At 43.8% G+C, this 20,505-nt stretch overlaps 1 protein-coding gene across 2 annotated transcripts in view; it reads right to left on the minus strand.

Moving 5' to 3' along the window:
* GMDS (GDP-mannose 4,6-dehydratase) overlaps positions 1-20,505 on the minus strand; it is a 1,107,103-nt gene that overhangs the window by 119,086 nt on the left and 967,512 nt on the right. For both annotated transcript variants that reach the window (XM_050787265.1, XM_050787264.1), the window contains one exon: positions 8,920-9,038. In XM_050787265.1, coding sequence (XP_050643222.1) covers positions 8,920-9,038 — 119 coding nt within the window. The remainder of the gene's footprint in view (positions 1-8,919; positions 9,039-20,505) is intronic.

Genomic DNA, 20,505 nt, shown 5'->3' on the forward strand with positions numbered 1-20,505 from the left:
AGAATTATAAATGTGAGCTTTGTAAGTAGCAGAGTGTGAGTGACTAACCCCCACCCCACAGGCCCCTCTACGTTGCAGAGAAAGCGAGTCTGGAACGAAGAAGATGGGCCTCAGCACAGCCCAGCCTGAGCTCTGTCCCCGGAAGGGGTATTCTGTCCCACTAGCTCCACTACAGACCCAGCACTTCCTTACAGGATTCATCTGTCACCCTGCTTCTGGATGGGAAGGGGCTGACGTCTTTGGCACCATCAACATTCCAGATCCTGCATCACCACAAAAGCCACTAACAGGGTGGGCAGGTGAAATCTGCAGAGAAGATGGAGCAGGCAACCCTGGGAAGAGGCAAGCCAAGGTGAAGTATGCGACCTGAGCAGCCCAGGGAGGAGGGCGGTCAGCACTGCCAAACTGTGATGATGGGCAGATGTCAGCAGGATGCAGGGACTCGAGCAGGGCCCTGGGCACATCAGAGAAAGCTACTTGGATAGGGTGTCGGGAGCTGAATGGATGGGGTGAGGCTGTGTGTGGAGGTGGCTCCTTGATGCCTTTTGGCAGAGCAGGGGAAGAGAGAGGCCAGGCAGTGACTAGAGGGACCCCAATTCTGAAGGGGCATCTGTAAAAGATGAGAGGGAGCCTCAAAGGAGGGCCAGAGGCCAGATGCAGTGGCTCACACCTGTAATCCCAGCACTTTGGGAAGCCGAGGCGGGCGGATCACTTGAGACCAGGAGCTTGAGACCAGCCAGGGCAACATGGTGAAACCATGTTAGGTCTCTAAATAGAAAAATTAGCTGGGCTTGGTGGTGTGCACCTGTTGTCCAACTACTTGGGAGGCAGAGGTGGGAGGATTGCTTGAACCTGGGAGGCAGAGGTTGCAGTGAGCCGAGATCGTGCTACTGCACTCCAGCCAGGGTGCCAGGGTGACAGAGTGAGACTCTGTCTAATAAAAGAAAGAGGGCCAGGGCTGAGTGCGGAGGCTGAGTGGCAGCCTGAACCTCTTGAGCAGGCAGAAGGGCTGAGGCCATAGGCCAGGAGGAGGAACCCTTCCAAGGGGCATCAGGGCGACCTGCTAGTGGGACAGGCGAAGTGAGGGCGGGTGCCATTTTTATGCTTGGGGACCACTGTTTTAATCACAGACCCACTCTAACATTTAAAATACAGCACGAGTCTAAAGGGTGGACCCTGGATCTAAGAGAACCTTAGCTGTGTATGGCCTCTTGCATTGCTACTGAAATGGAGGCCGGTTAGCCTCCATCCATGCCTAGAATTCTTCCAATTTATTTCTGATAATTATTCTAAGTAAGGGGCTTCCGGCAGTACCAAGCCCAGCTGTTATGCTGTAGTTAAGGAATAACCATCTACAACAAAAAATGTGAAATTTAAATCCATTATACAGCTGTTCATGCAGAAGGCACTTCTTAAGATTAACGCCTGCATCTATTCTGTGATTTCTCTATCATGGGGCCCTTATGAATGTTACTTGCTGAATTCATGCGCCAAGAGGCAGACGAGTAGCATCATCTGCAGTGTGTAAGTGGAGGAACAGAAGTTTGCAGGGCTGAACAATTTACAGATGGCACATGGGGAAGGGCTGCTGGAGCCAAGGCTGCCAAGCCAGGCTCTTGGGCTGCCCCACCCTGGGCCCAGACAACACCCGTTTCACATGGTCTGACCCGAAAAGGTGCGGTACCCTCTCAAAAGGGCATAGCCATTTTTGTGGGGAGACCTCCTCAAACATTACTTTCAGGAAGAGTGGTCAACTGGTCAATACTTCCCTTGCTGTCTTCTTTTTAGCAGTAGGACTGAGAAATTACTTAATAGGGAGGCTCTCCTCTCAGTCTTTTCTTAAGCTTCATCCCTAGGAAGTCAGACTAGGAAGACGAACTCAACGGAAAAAGCCTTGTGAGGTGGTGCCTGCTGAGGGTAGCTCAAGAGATCAAATAATAATAATGATAATAAAAAGACAAGACCAGAGATGGCTCTCCTCGGCTGTGAAAATGACAGTGAAAGGATATTCTGATACAGAGCTAGCATTTCAATGAGCCTCAGCGTGTCCACGCTACCTTGCACAGCTCATTAAATGTGCTCTAGCTGCCTGCTTCATTTATATTTACCCAACTGGGGCATATTAGCCACCCCCAATGGATAAGGATGGAGCTTCTGCTGTATGGGGGAAAGCAAAACTGATGGAGGCCTTCCTGCAGGGCCACAGTAAGTAGGCAGTGCCCAAAGGACCAGTGCCCAAGCACCCCCAGAGTTGCAGCCACTGTTCTGGGCCATCTGCATCTGTACCTCTTTCACCTACACAACTGTGTCTATCCATCTCCCTTCCTCCCACCCCCACAAATCTTCAGCACGCACCCACTAGGTGCCAGCCAGTAAGCTAAGCCAGTTGCTAAGGACACGGGTATGTGGAAGCCAGACACGTCTCTGTGTTTAAGGAGCCTGCAGTCTATGGCCACCACAGTCTTGTGAGGGAACGATGGCAGAGAGCCAGGGTGCTGTCAGAGCCAGGATGTAGGCACCTAGCACAGACTAGGTGGAGGGAGGGTGTTGGTCAGAGGGAGGATGCCTCAGCTAAGACCTGAAGAATGAGTGGGAAGTGGCCAGGGGAAGCAGACGGACTGTAGGAGCAGGGATCTGACGAGCCCAGTGTGGCCGGGCTGGTCCACCCTCGCTCATCAGCTTGCCCAGCGCCCACACACAGTGCACTAGCTCCTGCCTCCATGCCTTTTCCCATGCCCTGCCACCCACTGGAATGTCTTCCTCCTTCCTATCATCCATATCTCCCAATCTGGACGAGGACCAGCTTACATCTAACTTTCTGAAGACGTAACTCCAATCATGATTGTGAGGCTATTACTTCAGGATTGATAGAATAAATCTGCAGAATGTCTTCATATTTGCACAGATATTTGTAAATAATGTGTTCTTATTAATTGACACCCAATTAGAGTCTGTATTTCTCCAGGGCTAGGAAATCTCTTTCAATTCTCTTTGATTAGTTTGGCATTGAGAGGAAATTAGATGAGCAAATAACACATGTGTAGAGCATCTGAGAGGTGTGAGGTGCTGGGGCAGCTGTTTACATACTCATGAAGGCAGCAGCTATTTTGAGGATCTAACAGACCCTTAGTTAAGAATAGAGCATCTAAGAGGTGTGAGGTACTGTGGCAGCTGTTTACGTACTCATGAAGGCAGCAGCTATTTTGAGGATCTAACAGACCCTTAGTTAAGAATGAAAATGGGCCCGCAACCTAGTGAATTGCATCAACTGACTATGAAATGGAATGAGGGTTGCCTCAGACCCACAGCCCAGCATGACATCAGGGCTCAAATTAGATCTTGCAGGTGCCAATAATTCAAAAGTCTCTTGCTCCAATAAAGGCACACATCACCTTATGTTGTAGTATTTTGTTTTTTAAGGGTTAAAAATCTAACCATCTTAGAAGTTCAGAACTATAAATGATAGTAGGATTCACATTTCCAGGAGGGAGGTAGAGAGACAGAGAAGAAGAAAGCAAGAGGAAAAAGTGAAGGAGACCTCATTTAAATGGTAACCTGAAGCTTATATGAAAAGTCCAACCTCTTTATGATGACTGAATATAACGTGAATACTCTTGAAGGCCTGAGTCCCTTTAGAGTCTCTCCAGAAAGTTCTCAGGGTTCTCTAGGCACGTTTTCTCAGCATGACTGCTTTTTCCAGCTCTAATGGGGATTTTGAGTGATGATGAATGAAGATGAGTTATATTTCCATCATTCAGTGTCACAGGTTTTACTCAACCTGGTCACAGCATGGACATCAAAGGAAGCTTCGGCCAGCTGCTGAGGTGGGAGTTCAATCTATCTCAGGGATCAAAGGTGGCTGGTCTAAACACAGCACATTGAAAGGTTAGGGAAGAATACAGAGCTGCAGCGAATTTCCTTCTCCCGACTTTGCCCCTACATAGAACCCTTAGAAGTACGGCTCCTCACGTGAGAGTTCTGTTCATCACCCACAACTGACTGAGTGGAGGGATGTGCTCTCCCACAGTGAGTCTGACAGTCCCAGGCTCTGCAAATTCCCGAGGAATGCCTTACAGTAGCTACCCTGGCCGCAGGGATGCTCTATCCACCCCCCGGAACCTGCAGCCAGGCCTTTCTTCTCAGGCGCTGTCTTCAAGATCGGCCTCCAGAGGCTTCAGCTCAGGACCCAGGGTCCAGAAATCCCATCCATCAGGAAACAGTGTCAAATGAAGGGAGAAATGTGCATGAGCACAAAACAGCTTGTTACCTCTGCCAGGAGGACCTTAGAAATGGGTTTCTTTTCTGATGTGTAACAATGTTGCCCTTGTTACTTTTACTGAAAATGTAAATTCAGTACCACAGGCTACAATAACAATTTCCATGTCTGAAACATTACCCACTCCCCCACAACAGCAAGCAGCAGATGTTGGTTCTCACCTGGTTGTAGGGTACTCTTACAACTCTCCTCTCCAAATTTAACAAGATTAATGACAGGAAATTAGACAAGTATTTGCCTGTTTGGGTTATCCTACTATCATTTTAATTGTAGGAGAAAAGTGTTTCCTTTTCACACTACATACTTAGTGGTAAGTTGATGTGAAAGGAAAAACAAAACACAGCACTAAAAAGAGCCCCAACAATGCAATGTGCTCCACACACACTCGCACACACCACACACACACTCACACACACTCTCACACACACACACACACACATACACACACTCACACACACACACACACACACAGTGATGCTCTTACAAGAAAGCAGTTGTCATAAGGCTGCCTTTCTCAATACAAATGACTGCCTAAGAATTTAAAACGTTACCTTAAATTTTATCAGGACTGCAAGTGGTACTGATCTGCTTCCCTGGATATCTTCTACCAACCCAAACTCAAATTAATGTGCTATTTTCTAACAAATGCAAAACAAAAATTATTCAAATTACTCAAGTGATGTCAAAGGTCAAGAAGAAATATCTGTGTCGATTCTAAATATACAGATGGCAACACGTGTCAAGCCTTTTCGGTGAACATTACAACAGATAAATTTTAAAAATGATAGCAAAAATGGGAAGAGACAGGAGATCTGAGAATAGCAAAAGTGAGAATGTTCCAGATACTGAGTGGTGTGTCTGATATGGTATAGCCTCATGTGATATGAGACAAGCACACAAAGTACAACAGGTAGAACTGCGAGCAAGCAGAAAGCTTAATTAATGGCAATGCTAATGAAACTAGAGACCTTGGCTCTCCTTCACCCTCTACATCTGGCTGTTCACCAAATCCTGCCAATTCTAAGACTCAAATCAATCGCTCCTCTCCCTCTCCATGTTCTCGGCTGAATGCAGGTCCTCCTCATCCTTAGCTGGACAGCTCCAACAGGCCTCTAGGGAGGAAGCATGGTGGTTTCCCTCAAGCCGCCCCCACCATGTGAGAGGGAATAATGCTAACCATGAAATCTGTAGAAATCAGGGTGACTGCATTTCCGGGAGGACTTTCTGGATAAACTGGCTTTTGGGACGTCCACTTGTGCTTGATTACGTATTTACAGAGTACCCTCAGCTGTTGAGAGCACTGAGGATAAGCTGGGAATGAGCCGATGCCCACAGGCATGAAGACCTGGGTCTGTGTTCACTGCAAATATCCCATCACAAAGTTTTTTTTGACAGCATATGAACAAGAAGGATAAAAAGTGCATATAAAGAAAAGAGGGGCGTCTTGGGTCACAAAATACTCATTTCAGACCCTGGTTCTGCTACTCCCACGCTATGTGACCTGGGGAGAGCACTGAACTGTACTGTGCCTCAGTTTCCTTCTCAGTGCAATAGTGCCCCAGCCCTGGAAATTAAACAGAATAGGGACGCGTCTCCTGGCATGCTTCCAGGCTCGCCCTAACCACTCCCGTGTGCCGTGGTGAGCATGGGCTGTCTCTGTCTGCCTTGGACCACATCCTGCTGTTCTTCGGCAATGGCATCCGGCTGTAGGGGAAGACCCTGCTCCCCTGCATTCAAACAGTGGACTGTCAGTGGGGCCGCTCATCCCAGGATCCTCACACCCTGAAAACAGGCCAAGGCCTGGGATCCAGTCCCACACTGCACAGCGACAGGTCTAGGGATAACTGCAGGACCCGCACAGGGCCAGCCACGGTCCTTCCTCAGGAGTTTTTAAGGGGATTGTTCTTACAGGTTCTATTCCTCTTTGACTGTGGGAGGCTGTGAACCAGAAAGGCAGTCTAGACTGCCCTCTGCCATGGGGAGCAGCTGAGGGATGGAGGCAACATCCAGGAGCACTGGAGCCAAGGAGCAGAGGGGCCCTGAAGGAGCACCAGGTACCTAAGGCTACTCTGAGTTCAGTTTCAGTTCCTGAAAAACAAAAGAACTCTGACTGCTGGAAAAGTCCATTCACTTTTCTCCCTTTCCTAATATATTACTAAATACTTTCAGTATGCTTAAGCCTTTGTTTTATTAGAACAGATACTTCACACATTTAAAAAATAATTCATGTGTATCATCCTTTGCAACTTTTGGAGCATAACAGGACACTCCTAATAATAAAATGTCATGTTCGATTCCTATAGAGAATACAAACAAAAGAGCACATAGTTTTTAAAGAATAAGATGTTATGCTTACATCTTATTTTTCTCATTAAACTTGTTTAAGTATAATCTGTGTTATTCATATATACAATATAAATTTGTTAAACTATATTTGAGAGTTGTTTTAAAAAAGTAATTAATGAGAGTGGCAGATACTAATTTCTGCTAAACTATACATTTTAATTAAAATTTTTGGGCTGGGTGCGCTGGCTCATGCCTGTAATCCCAACACTTTGGGAGGCCGAGGTGGATGGATCACTTGAGGTCAGGAGTTTGAGACGAGCCTGGCCAATATAGTAAAACCCCGTCTCTACTAAAAATACAAAAATTAGATGGGCGTGGTGGTGCACGCCTGTAATCCCAGCTACTTGGGAGGCCAAGGCAGCAGAATCACTGGAACCCAGGAGGCGGAGGTTGTAGTGAGCCGAGATCACGCCACTGCACTCCAGCCTGGGTGACAGAGTGAGACTCCATCTCTTAAAAAAAAAAAGGGGGAGGGTTACTTAGAAGCAACATAATAAACTGTATATTTGAAAGGCATAAAAAACCTCAGTCCCAAACATAATCAATCCAACAATGCATTTTTAAGTCCACAAAAGAATAAGGCCATTTTTTTTTGGAAAAATGAGGTATCTTCTTTAAAAAATAAAATAGAAGGCCAGAAGAATAAACATGACCAAATTACACTTCAAAGATTATTTTATATCTTCTTGCTTCTTATCTTTATGCTGTTTTCCAATTCCCCATGTTATACGTAAAATTTGAAGATCTTATTTTTGCTTTCTCATTTTTAATTTTCTATAATTAATGTCACTAGTTTCCTGCACAAAGGTTTTATGCAAAACAAATTTATTTAACTTTTGGCCATGAATTGTCAATATTTTTTCATAAAATTGGAAGCATATTGAGACAAAATGTTCACAAAATAATTGTATCTCTTTTTTCTGAGTGTTCTTATTTTTGTTTTCAAAATTTTAATTGACACATTATAACTGCGCACATTTATGGGGTACATTTTGATATTCTGATACATGTATAGGCTGTATAATGATCTAGTCAGGGTAGTTAGTGTATCTATCAGCTCATGCACATGTTTCTTTCTGGTGACAACATTAAAAATTCTCTCTTCTAGCTACTTTGACATATACAATAGGTATTGTTAACCTTAGTCACCCTATTGTACAACAGAACACCAGAACTTACTTCTCCTATCTTATAGTTACTTTGTACCCATTTGCCACCCTCTCCTCTGCCTCTTTCCACCTCTCCCTTACTCAGTTTTTGGTAAGCACTGTTCTACTCTCTGTTTCTCTATCATCTTTCTTTAGATTTCACAGGAGTGATATCTAAAGTATTTGTCATTCTGTGTCTGGCTTATTTCACTTAACATGATGTCCTCTAGATTCATCCATGTTGTCACAAATGACAGGATTTTGGCTGGGCGTGGTGGCTCACGCCTGTAATCCTAGCACTTTAGGAGGCCAAGGCAGGCGGATCACCTGAGGTCAGGAGTTCAAGACTAGCCTGGTCAACGTGGTGAAACCCCATCCCTACTAAGAATACAAAACTTAGCTGGGCATAGTGGCACATTCCCGTAATCCCAGCTACTTGGGAGGCAGAGGTTGCAGTGAGCCAAGATCGTACCACTGCACTCTAGCCTGAGCAACAGAGCAAGACTCTGTCTCCAAAAAAAAAAAAAAAAAAAAAAGAAGGTGCTTATATTGCGATAAATTTCAAACTTAAAAAAATAATATTTACAAATAAATGAAATTGAAAACATCTTTTTTTTTTTTCCCCCCGAGACAGAGTCTTGCTCTGTCACCCAGGCTGGAGTGCAATGGCACAATCTCAGCTCACTGCAACCTCTGCCTCCCGGGTTCAAGCAATTCTCCTGCCTCAGCCTCCTGAGTAGCTGGAATAACAGGTGCAAACGACTGGCTAATTTTTGTATTTTTAGTAGAGACAGGGTTTCACCATGTTGGTCAGGCTGGTCTTGAACTCCTGACCTCATGATCTTCCCACCTCGGCTTCCCAAAGTGCTGGGATTACAGGCATGAACCACCATGTGTGGCCAAAAACATCTTAAAAGAAAGATGAAAGAAATTTGGAAAAACTTGATTTAGATGCTGACCAACATTTGACAAATAACACAAGTAGGGTTGGATGCAGAGCAGAGCAAAGGCCCCGCTCCACACTGAAACTTTCTGTATTGCTCTTCAGGAGACTGAAGGGGGAAGATGACAGCTAGAACCGAGGCTTCAGCAAGCTCAGGTGCATACCTGCCAGACAGCTAGAAGTAGTCATTTCTCAGGTGTACTTACACAATGGTTTTTCCAATGTGCATGAATGATTTCTCGACAAATTCCCGGACACTATGGACCTCCCCAGTAGCTATGACGAAGTCCTCTGGCTCATCATTCTGCAACATCAGCCACATAGCCTAGAGGGAAACAGAGGCAAGTTCATTCTGGAGTCACACTAAGTGGCCACACAGTTTTCCAGCGCACATAATCAGATAAGGACATGGACAGCTGGAACATGAGCATGAATTTCATACTACATTCTAACCACAACAGCAATGGCTCCCAACTTTTACTGAGCATCAGAATAATATGAGGAACATTTTGGTGTGGATGCCAGGGCTGCAGCCACAGCAGGGTGGGCTCAGAGGCCTGGAGATTGTTTCTCAGAATCTGTATCCTTAACATCACAGGTGATTCTCATGTTGCAGGTCCTCAGACCACAACGGAGAGGAATGTGATGTGAAGCAGTGTGTATAGCAAATAACCTTTTTATAGTATTATTTACAAAAAGAACAGTTCTTTTTTTTTTTTTTTTTTTTTTTTTTTGAGACGGAGTCTCCCTCTGTTGTCCAACCTGGAGTGCAGTGGTGCTATCTCAGCTCACTGCAAGCTCCGCCTTCCGGGTTCACGCCATTCTCCTGCCTCAGCCTCCTGAGTAGCTGGGACTACAGGCGCCTGCCACCGCACCCAGGTAATTTTTTGTATTTTTAGTAAAGACGGTGTTTCACCGTGTTAGCCAGGATGGTCTCGATCTCCTGACCTTGTGATCCGTCCGCCTCGGCCTCCCAAAGTGCTGGGATTACAGGCGTAAGCCACTGCGCCTGGCCAAAAAGAACAGTTCTAAAAGCACTAATTTTTCTTCATATCATAGATAGCAGGCAAGGAGAAAACCATTTAAAGACAGATGTTTGTCTTCAAAAGTAGAACCTAATTTTTGAATAATAAAGTTGAGAATGTACTAGTCACAAAACAAAATAAGCGCAAACCATTAACGGAAAAACCACCACGTAATGGAGAGTACTACTATTATAAAAAAGTTGTCTGAGAGGCAACGAAAACATTTATGCCAGAGTTAATGGGTTCATAAGGCAGCATTTCAAGGCCAGGTGACCAACTTCCACATCAAAATGGATGTCTATACAGGTACACACTTTCTCAGCAGGAGTCAGGAGTCTGGTGGGTGAAAATGGCCCTGCATATCCAAGACACAGACTGGTGGCACCAGCACAGCCCCGCTCCCCTTGGTTAGCTTTTATCAGCAGCAGATAGAGCCGGAGTTCCTGTACCTTGCAATCACACCTTAAAGATTTTTTTTTAAACACAGATAGAAGATGCAGTTTTAAAAAAAATCAAGCGTAGCAGGAATCCAACAGGAATACGTCTCTTGAAAAAAGGTTGAAACAAAAAAGAAAAAAAAATCGTTCTCTATTTTTTCATCACTTCCACCCAATTCTCAAAATAAAATAGGTAAAAACAATAAGGACTTAATTACAACACAGCCTCCAATGATACGTGCATTGAACTCTTGTTCTAGCATTTAAACAAAACTGTTTTGGTTTGTGTCTCCCTAAGTTGTTCCTTGATAAGCTGAAAACAAGAAGTTGTTAAAATCAATGAGCCAGCCTATTTTCTCTTAGAAAATGCCACCAAAAAAGTTTAATTTCCTTTTTATTCATTTGAATTTGTGGAAATCTTCTAAAAAATAAAATTAAAAATAATTTCTCCTTTACCTGAAGTTATTTCCTGTGTATGTTTTTATATTTTTGGTCTATTACAAGATTGTTTTAAATCATATAGAAGATAAGATTTTGGGCTATTTTACATGCCTTGGAGATGTGGCATGCTGGTTGGTACAATGGTAATGGTTTCAAGTCAGTGATATTCTATAAAGTAACTGACAGATGAAATTATCTTGGCGAGAAGACAATTTTGTTCACATTAATGAAATACCCAATTTCATTTTGCCTTAAGAAATCATGGTTGGTGAACTTAGCCACAACACTTTTTAAATGTTACACTAACACCACCACTACTACTAATAAAGCATGAGCTTTTAAAAGGCATGAAATACAAGTTGTTCACTGTTGTGGGATAGTCCATGCAAGCAGATCGAGTCTACAATGGCTTGGTAGCTCCCTGAACGCTGTTAAACACTGGGGGCTGAGGAGAGCAATGGGGTCTGAAATGCAGCCCAGGCGCAGCACCGTCTGTCAAGGAGTTCCCCAAGGTGTCTTTTTGAAAGGGGCACCAAGGCCTGTGTGCCTGAGCAGACGCCTAGTGAGCCTGCGCCTGCAAGTGAAATTCCCGCGGCCTGGAACGCCCTGGAACGCCCTGGAACGCCCTGTCTCCTCGTCTGTCTGGGAACGCCGACCCCTCTCTAGGTCCTGGACCAGGGTCCCAAGTCTGGCCATTGGCATGAATTCCAGTGCACACAGTGTGGTGGCTTCAATGGGATCGGGCCTGCCCTTTGGCCCCCTTCCCAACTGAGCTGCGCCTCCCACTTCCCCAAGTGGGCGCGCGAGCGTACCCGTGGACACACACACAGGCACACGTGCACACACAACACACACAGAAACTTATTTTGACTTTTGCCAAAATACCTTCAGAATTTTTAGGAAAAATTAAATTATGCTTATGGCTAGAATTTCTATCTGAACATTCTTCTGCGGGATTAGATGTAAGGGGGTAAATACACTTAAATGTGTTTGACTCAAATTTCCATTCTAAAAATAACATTTCAAATAGGTCTTTCAGGACCACTCAGCTTATTTTATTTCTTTAGAAAGTCCGCTGTGTTAGAATGGTCTCGAAAAAGTCCTATTTTTAGTCATGTGAAAGAAGGCAAGGGCTTGCTAAAAATGTAAGGAGAAAATATGGCTGTTGGTTAACGGTGGATCACTTTAAACACCGGCCCGGGTCCCCTGGTGCTTGTTTTGTTCCCGGCAGGAATCTGGGAATCAGTCAGGGCCTCTCCTTTTACTAGAGTGAAAGCCAAGAATCTGCTCTTTTCTTCTCCATCAGACTATCTGTGGCCTTTGACCTATCAATTTCTAGGCATTTCCTCTAACGTTCATATTGTACCAGACTCCAGTCTGGGAATGAGAAGAGAAAGGATATACAACTCCAGATTTATTTGTTATTACTGAATAGTTTACTGGTTTCAACAGAGGGATAGAGCTTTGTTTAAATTTCCACTGAGCATAATTAATGGTTATTGACTGGTAAATGAAGAACAGGTGACACTCTGGATTAGAAGATAAATGATCCTGTGTTCTGGTGTGATAATGGGTTAGTAATTCACCACAAAGCCGAGGCTGAGTGCGTCCCGTTGTAATGCTAGATCATGTCCAGCAGACAAAGGCCCCTGTGTGAGAAGGACGCAGCCATCCGCCTCCTTATACAGCTGCACACGTTGATGTGCTCCATTTATTCTCTGATGGATGGCACAACTGAGGCAAAAGTTCACCCGTTCTCACCTTCCTGTTCACATGCTGGACCACATGACCCATGACATGGCCAGGCCACACTCTGTGAGCAAATCGCCACCCAGCTCTGGCTTCTGACTAGAGAAACAGCGTTGAGGTTACATGGTTTAGAGGTCAGTCTTCTCTCTCTGTCTCTCAAGGAATGAAGAAGGAAAAAGACAGTCTGCCTGCATTCCTCTGGTGTCCTTTGAGGATGTGACTGACTTGTCCACTTCCTCAAACACTTATTTACTTTCAGTCCTGACCTGATTACCAGTGCACATGAAAAAAGTCTCCTTTTTAATCCATCTCATGGAGAGGAAAGCAAATCAGTTAAGGAATGTGCCAGGGCCTCAGATTCTTTAACATAAGAATGTCCCTTAATTGCCAAAAAACAGTGCAGTTTTCAAATCCTGTCTTGCATTCAAGGGCTTTTAAGCAAATGAAGTTTAAGGGAAATCTGACTCCATACCATTGACTTTTGATGGCCAAGTCAAGACGGGTATAAATATTACTTAAATTTGGACATGTACTATTTTATAACTATATAGTCTATCTGTTCTACAAATCCAATTTGGAGAAGTCAAAATAAAACTTTAATTTTATTATTTATTTATTTATTTAGACAGAATCTCGCTCTGTCACCCAGGCTGGAGTGCAGTGACACAATTTCGGCTCACTGCAACCTCCGCCTCCAGGGTTCAAGCAGTTCTCCTGCCTCAGCCTCCCGAGTAGCTGGGATTACAGGTGTGCACCACCACACCTGGCTAATTTTTGTACTTTTAGTAGAGACGGGGTTTAGCCATGTTGGTCAGGCTGGTCTTGAACTCCTGATCTTGTGATCTGCCAGCCTCGGCCTCCCAAAGTGCTGGGATTACAGGCGTGAACCACCGCTCCCGGCCTATAAAACTTTAATTGTAAAATGTCAAATAAAAATACCCCCCTCTCCCAGTCTCCCATTTGGTAATTTGAGGGGTGGATGCGGAAGTGGTTTGGGAGGCTCAGGAAGGCCGCTCCTCTCGGGAAGCTGCCGGCTCCAGTGGCTGTTCAGAGCTGGGCCAATGAAGGAGAACACTCCAAATGCGTCACCACAGCCGACTGACTACACCTGATTCCATGCATGCCTTCTGTGGTGGGATGTGTGTTTGTCTTAAAAATTTGGATTCTACAATTGCTTCCACCTCGACATTAACCTCCAGTTCAGTATCCAAGACACAAACACTTATTAACTGAGCTGGCATCCATGAATAACAAGATTTGTTAATGAAGGTTATGTTTAACTATGTCTATGTGACTGCTATTTTTCACCCTGGTGGTTTTGTGCTTTACGTGCTACTGTCACAAAAATCTTAAAAACCACACACACACACACACACACACACACATGCACACAGACACACACAATTATGTATGTATACGCATTTCAGGGAAGAACATGTATGAAATAACTTTAATAAAAATCATGGAAATTTGAACAAATGGAAATTAAATTTCCAGAGAAAGGACGCCCAGTGTGAACCCATTCATATGCATTTCATCTCTAAACATTTAGTAGCTGTTTTCATGATGGCAGCCTTGTGTTTAGTTTGAGTCAGGACCTCCAGTAGTTTTGTGGTCAGTCAGGCCTTATTCTTTGTGGAATCCACATCGGTAGGTCTTAGGTCTTTGGGTTAGTTTTAATTAATAAAACTATACTAATAAAAACAAACAGTGTAAAACCAAAGTCTGGCCTTATGGCTATCTCTATGTCTATTTTCTTCCTGGGCCAAAATGCTGTGTCACATGGATTCCTTAGATTAAGGGACTTCTAGACATTTTAAAGACATGATGTTACTGAACAGAAAAAAAAATTAATTAATAAAAGGACCAAAAATAAAAGAACACAACCCAGAAAGCCATATAGCTCTTGCTTTTCTCTTTGCTAACATATCATTCTATATCGACACCATATGTACTGAAAGAAAGAGGCAATGTCAAACTTCGTTTTGCCCTCTATCTTTTAACTCTAGCCAGGAATACACAGCTACAAACTTCATGTTGGGGTTAATGTTTCTCTTCCCTAGAAACAATATAAAATCGAACAGCTCCTAGTCTTGTGTTTATAATTCTGAATCAGTTTTCCAGGATATTATCTGTTCTTTCAATTTGCAGATTCTAGTTATATATTTATTTCTTCTATTTATCTTTGAATATATCTTATTTCTTCTATTCCATTTCTTTTTCATGCACACCAATTATGCATATGTTATATCTCTTTCGTTCTATCTTTTACATCTATCACCTCCGAGCTAATGATGTTTGGGTTTTGTTTCATATTCATTTATATGATTTCCTCCAGCCTGCTCACCTGATTGTTTTAGTAAAATTTACTTTATATTTTGTTGCTAATATGGTTTCAATTTCTGTAAGGGTTTTTTTCTCTTTCATAGTTTTCCTGTTTACTACCAGCTTGCTTTTTATCTTTCTGTGACTTTATTTAAGCTAGGAGACAGACACCTTTTTTCTTACAAAGCCAGATAGTATGTATTTTAGGTTTGTGAACCATATTGTCTCTGTTTCTCTGCTGTTGTAGCACAAAACAGCAACGGACAAAATGGCATCAAGTGGGTATGACTGTGTTCCAATAAAACAGTTACAAGGCCCATGGACTATAATTTGCCCACCTTTGCTTTCAGCAAACTTAACAAAAATATGTTGCCTGTGATTTCTTTGATTCTACAGAGAACAGTTACCCAAGCTCCAGCTGCTTATTGTTTTGAATGACACCCCTTATGATATGCACCACACATTCGTTTTGCTTATGTTCCTTTTCTTCTTCTTGCAATCCTTTCCCCACTCACACTCAAGCGTAGATTCTGGGGTAGTGCCTTTCTACTTATTATTATACTTGAATGAGGCTGGCTGTTTGCTGAAGAATCTTGGGAGGGGGAACAGGAAAGTACACGGAGGACAGCCTGCAGCTTTAATTCAGGCTTCTCTCAAAGCCCTCCCACCAACTTCATTGCATGCTTTGCCCCAGGACATGGCTGCCACAATTTCTCAAGATTTTGCTGGTTAGTGTGATTAGTGGAAAGGAGCACATGAATTGTAGGGCTTCCCTAGCGCTATCTGGCGATGTTTGCTTTCACTCTGCCTCCACCCCAGATCACAATCTGCAGTGTTCCTTGGCTAGGAGGCTAGGAGGCTATGCCATGACAATAAAATTGGCTTCTGGCTAGATGTGGTGGCTCACACCTGCCATCTTAGCACTTTGGAAGGCTGAGGCAGGCAGATATCTTGAGGTGAGGAGTTTAAGACCAGCCTGGCCAACATGGCAAAACTCCGTCTCTACTAAAAATACAAAACTTAGCTGGGCATGTTGGGGGGGGCACCTGTAATCCCGGCCACCTCAGAGGCTGAGGCACAACAATCACTCGAACCCCAGAGGTGGAGGTGGCAGTGAGCTGAGATTGTGCCACTGCACTCCAGCATGGGTGACAGAGATTTTATCTCAAAAAAAAAAAAAAAAATTAAACATTAAAAAAAAGAAATTGTCTTTTCCTTCAGCAACACCTTCTTGCCATTGTGTAGTGTACAAGTGGGTATCTATGAGGATATTTTCCACTTCTTTCTAATAGGTAATATTATTTTATGGGTTTTTTAGGACTGAAATTATTTTGCGCAAAATTCACAGCCTGTGTGTATAGTTCCTAACATCTGCTCTAAATTTTCTTCAAATTTCATGGTATCTCTCTCAAATACTTTTTCATTTCTTTGTAGACAGGGTCTTACCCTGTCACCCAGGCTGTAGTGCCGTGGCATGATCGTAGCTCACTGCAGCCGCGAACTCCTGGACTCAAGTGATCCTCCAGCTTCAGCCTTCCAACTAACTGGCACTACAGGCAGCACCACCACACTTGGCTGATGTTTTTTATTTTTAATATGCAAAAATAGTAAAAATGTATGTATGGGCTACATTGCTCCTGGCCTCAAGAAATCTTCCTGCCTTGGCCTCGCACAGTGCTGGGACAAAAGGAGTGAGCCAGCAGCCTCAAATTATTAATACCTCACATTTCAAGTTGTGTCCAATTTCACTGTTATAATGAAGAAGAAGTTTTCTCTTAGCTTTATTATTTTTCTTGATTTCAGAGGGTTTCAAAAAAAGGAGTGTTGAATGAAAATGCCCTTATATTTAGCCATTTAAAAATGTATTTCTTGAAGATGGCTGAATAGGAACAGCTCCCGTCTGGAGTTCCCAAAGGGATCAACGCAGAAAGCAGGTGATTTCTGCATTTCCAACTGAGGTACCGGGCTCATCTCATTGGGACTGGTTAGACAGTGGGTGCAGCCCACAGAGGGTGAGCCGGAGCAGGGTAGGGTGTTCTCTCATCTGGGAAGCACAAGGGGTTGGGGAACTCCATCTCCTAGCCAAGGGAAGCTTTGAGGGACTGTGCCATGGTGAACAGTGGATTCTGGCCTAGATACTACGCTTTTCCCATGGTCTTTGCAACCCACAGACCAGGAGATTCCTTTGGGTGCCTACACCACCAGGACCCTGGATTTCAAGCAAAAAATTGGGCAGACACTGAGCTAGCTGCAGCAGTTTTTTTTTTTCATGCCCTGGTGGCACCTGGAACACCAGTGAACAAGAACCGTTCACTCCCCTGGAAAGAGGGCTGAAGCCAGGGAGCCAAGTGGTCTAGCTCAGCAGATCCCACCCCCACAGTGCGCAGCACGCTAAGATCCACTGGCTCGAAATTCTGGCTGCCAGCACAGCAGTATGAAGTCGACCTGGGACATCGGACCTTCGTAGGGGAAGGGGCATTGCCATTACTGAGGCTTGAGTAGGCGGTTTTCCCCTCACAGTGTAAACAAAGCCACCAGGAAGTTTGAATGGGGCGGAGCCCACCACAGCTTGGCAAAGCTGCTGTGGCCAGACTGCCTCGCTAGATTCCTCCTCTCTGGGCAGAGCATTTCTGAAAGAAAGGCAGCAATCCTAGTCAGGAGCTTATAGATAAAACTCCCATCTCCCTGGGACAGAGCACCTGGGGAAAGCGGTGACTGCGGGCGCTGTTTCAGTAGACTTAAAACGTTCCTGCCTGCCGGCTCTGAAGAGAGCAGTGGATCTGCCAGCACAGCGCTCGAGCTCTGCTAAGGGACAGACGGCCTCCTCAAGTGGGTCCCTGACCCCTGTGCCTCCTGACTGGGAGACACCTCCCAGCAGGGGTGGACAGACACCTCACACAGGAGAGCTCCGGCTGGCATCTGGCTGGTGCCCCTCTGGGATGAAGCTCCTAGAGGAAGGAACAGGCAGCAATCTTTGCTGTTCTGCAGCCTCCGCTGGTGATACCAAAACAAACAGGGTCTGGAGTGGACCTCCAGCAAACTCCAGCAGACCTGCAGCAGAGGGGCCTGTTTTTTCATTTGTTTATTTATTTGAGATGGAGTCTTGCTCTGTTGCCAGGATGGAGTGCAATGGCGCGATCTCAGCTCACTGCAACCTCCGCCTCCCAGGTTTAAGCAATTCTCCTGCCTCAGACTCCTGAGTAGTTGGGATTAAGGTGCACACCATCACACACAGCTAATTTTTGTATTTTTAGTAGAGATGGGGTTTCACCATATTGGCCAGGATGGTCTTGATCTCCTAACTTCGTGATCCACCTGCCTTGGCCTCCCAAAGTGTTGGGATTATAGGCGTGACCACCCGCGCCCAGTAGGGACTGACTGTTAGAAGGAAAACTAACAGAAAGGAGTAGCATCAACATCAACAAAAAGGATGTCCACACAAAAACTCCACCCAAAGGTCACCAACATCAAAGATCAAAGATAGATAACTCCATGAAGATGAAGAAAAACCAGTGCAAAAAGGCTGAAAATTCCAAAAACCAGAACGCCTCTTCTCCTCCAAAGGATCACAACTCCTCGCCAGCAAGGGAACAAACCTGGATGGAGAATGAGTTTGACAAATTGACAGAAGTAGGTTTCAGAAGGCAGGTAATAAACTCTTCTGAGCTAAAGGAGCGTGCTCTAACCCAATGCAAGGAAGCTAAGAACCTTGAGAAAATGTTAGATGAACTGCTAACTGGAATAGCCAGTTTAGAGAAGAACATAAATGACCTGATGGAGCTGAAAAACACAGCACGAGAACTTTGTGAAGCATATGCAAGTATCAATAGCCGAATCAATCAAGTGGAAAAAAGGGTATAAGAGATTGAAGATCAACTTAATGAAATACAGTGTGAAGACAAGATTAGAGAAAAAGAATGAAAAGGAACGAACAAAGCCTTCAAGAAATATGGGACTATGTGAAAAGACCAAACCTACCTTTGACTGGTGTACCTGAAAGTGACAGGGAGAATGGAACCAAATTGGAAAACACTCTTCAGGATATCATCCAGGAGAACTTCCCCAATCTAGCAAGACAGGCGAACATTCAAATTCAGGAAATACAGAGAACACCACAAAGATTCTCCTCAAGAAGAGCAACCCCAAGACACATAATCGTCAGATTCACCAAGGTTGAAATGAAGGAAAGAATGTTAAGGGCAGCCAGAGAGAAAGGTCGTGTTACCCACAAAGGGAAGTCCATCAGACTAACAGCGGATCTCTTGGCAGAAACCCTACAAGCCAGAAAAGAGTGGGGGCCAATATTCAACATTCTTAAAGAAAAGAATTTCCAACTCAGAATTCCATATCCAGCCAAACTAAGCTTCAAAAGTGAAGGAGAAATGAAATCCTTTACAGACAAACAAATGCTGAGAGATTTTGTCACCACCTGGCCTGCCTTACAAGAGCTCCTGAAGGAACACTAAATATAGAAAGGAAAAACTGGTACCATCCACTGCAAAAACATGCCAAATTGTAAACACTATCAACATTGTGAAGAAACTGCATCAACGAATGGCCAAAATAACCAGCTAGCATCATAATTACAGGATTAAATTTACACATAACAATAGTAACCTTAATTGTAAATGGGCTTAATGCCCCAATTAAAACTCACAGACTGGCAAATTGGATAAAGAGTCAGACCCATAGGTGTGCTGTATTCAGGAGACCCATTTCATGTGCAAAGACACACATGGGCTCAAAATAAAGGGATGGAGGAATATTTACGAAGCAAATGGAAAGCAAAAAAGAAAAAAAAAAGGCAGGGATTGCAACCCTAGTCTCTGATAAAACAGATTTTAAACCAACAAAGATCAAAAAAGACAAAGAAGGGCATTACATAATGGTAAAGGGATCAATGCAACAAGAAGAGCTAATTGTCCTAAATATATATGCACCCAATACAGGAGCACCCAGATTCATAAAGCAAGTTCTTAGAGACCTACAAAGAGACTTAGACTCCCACACAATAATAGTGGGAGACTTAACACCCCACTGTCAATATTAGATCATTGAGACAGAAAATTTACAAGGATATTCAGGACTTGAACTTAGCTCTGGACCAAGCAGATCTAATAGACAGCTACAGAACTCTCCACTGCAAATCAAGAGAATATAATTTATTCTCAGGACCACACTGCACTTATTCTAAAACTGACCACATAATTGGAAGTAAACACTCCTCAGCAAATGCAAAAGAACGGAAGTATAACAAACAGTCTCTCAGACCACAGTGCAATCAAATTAGAACTCAGGATTAAGGAACTCACTCAAAACCGCATAAATACATGGAAACTGAACAACCTGCTCCTGAATAAGGACTACTGGGTAAATAACAAAATTAGGGCAGAACTCAGTAAGTTATTTGAAACCAATAAGAACAAAGATACAACGTACCAGAATCTCTGGGACACACCTAAAGCAGTGTTTAGAGGACAATTTATAGCACTAAATGCCCACAGGGGAAAGCAGAAAAGATCTAAAATCAACACCCTAACATCACAATTAAAAGCACTAGAGAAGTAACAGCAAACAAATTCAAAAGCAAGGAGAAGACAAGAACTAACTAAGATTAGAGCAGAACTGAAGGAGATTAGAGACATGAAAAACCCTTCAAAAAAATCAATGAATATAGGAGCTGGTTTTTTGAAAAGATTAACAAAATAAGTAGACTGCTAGTCAGAATAATAAAGAAGGAAAGAGAGAAGAATCAAATAGACACAAAATAAAATGATAAAGGGGATATCACCACTGATCCCACAGAAATACAAAC

This window comes from Macaca thibetana, chromosome 4 (assembly GCF_024542745.1).
Source record: "Macaca thibetana thibetana isolate TM-01 chromosome 4, ASM2454274v1, whole genome shotgun sequence".
NCBI lineage: Eukaryota > Metazoa > Chordata > Mammalia > Primates > Cercopithecidae > Macaca > Macaca thibetana.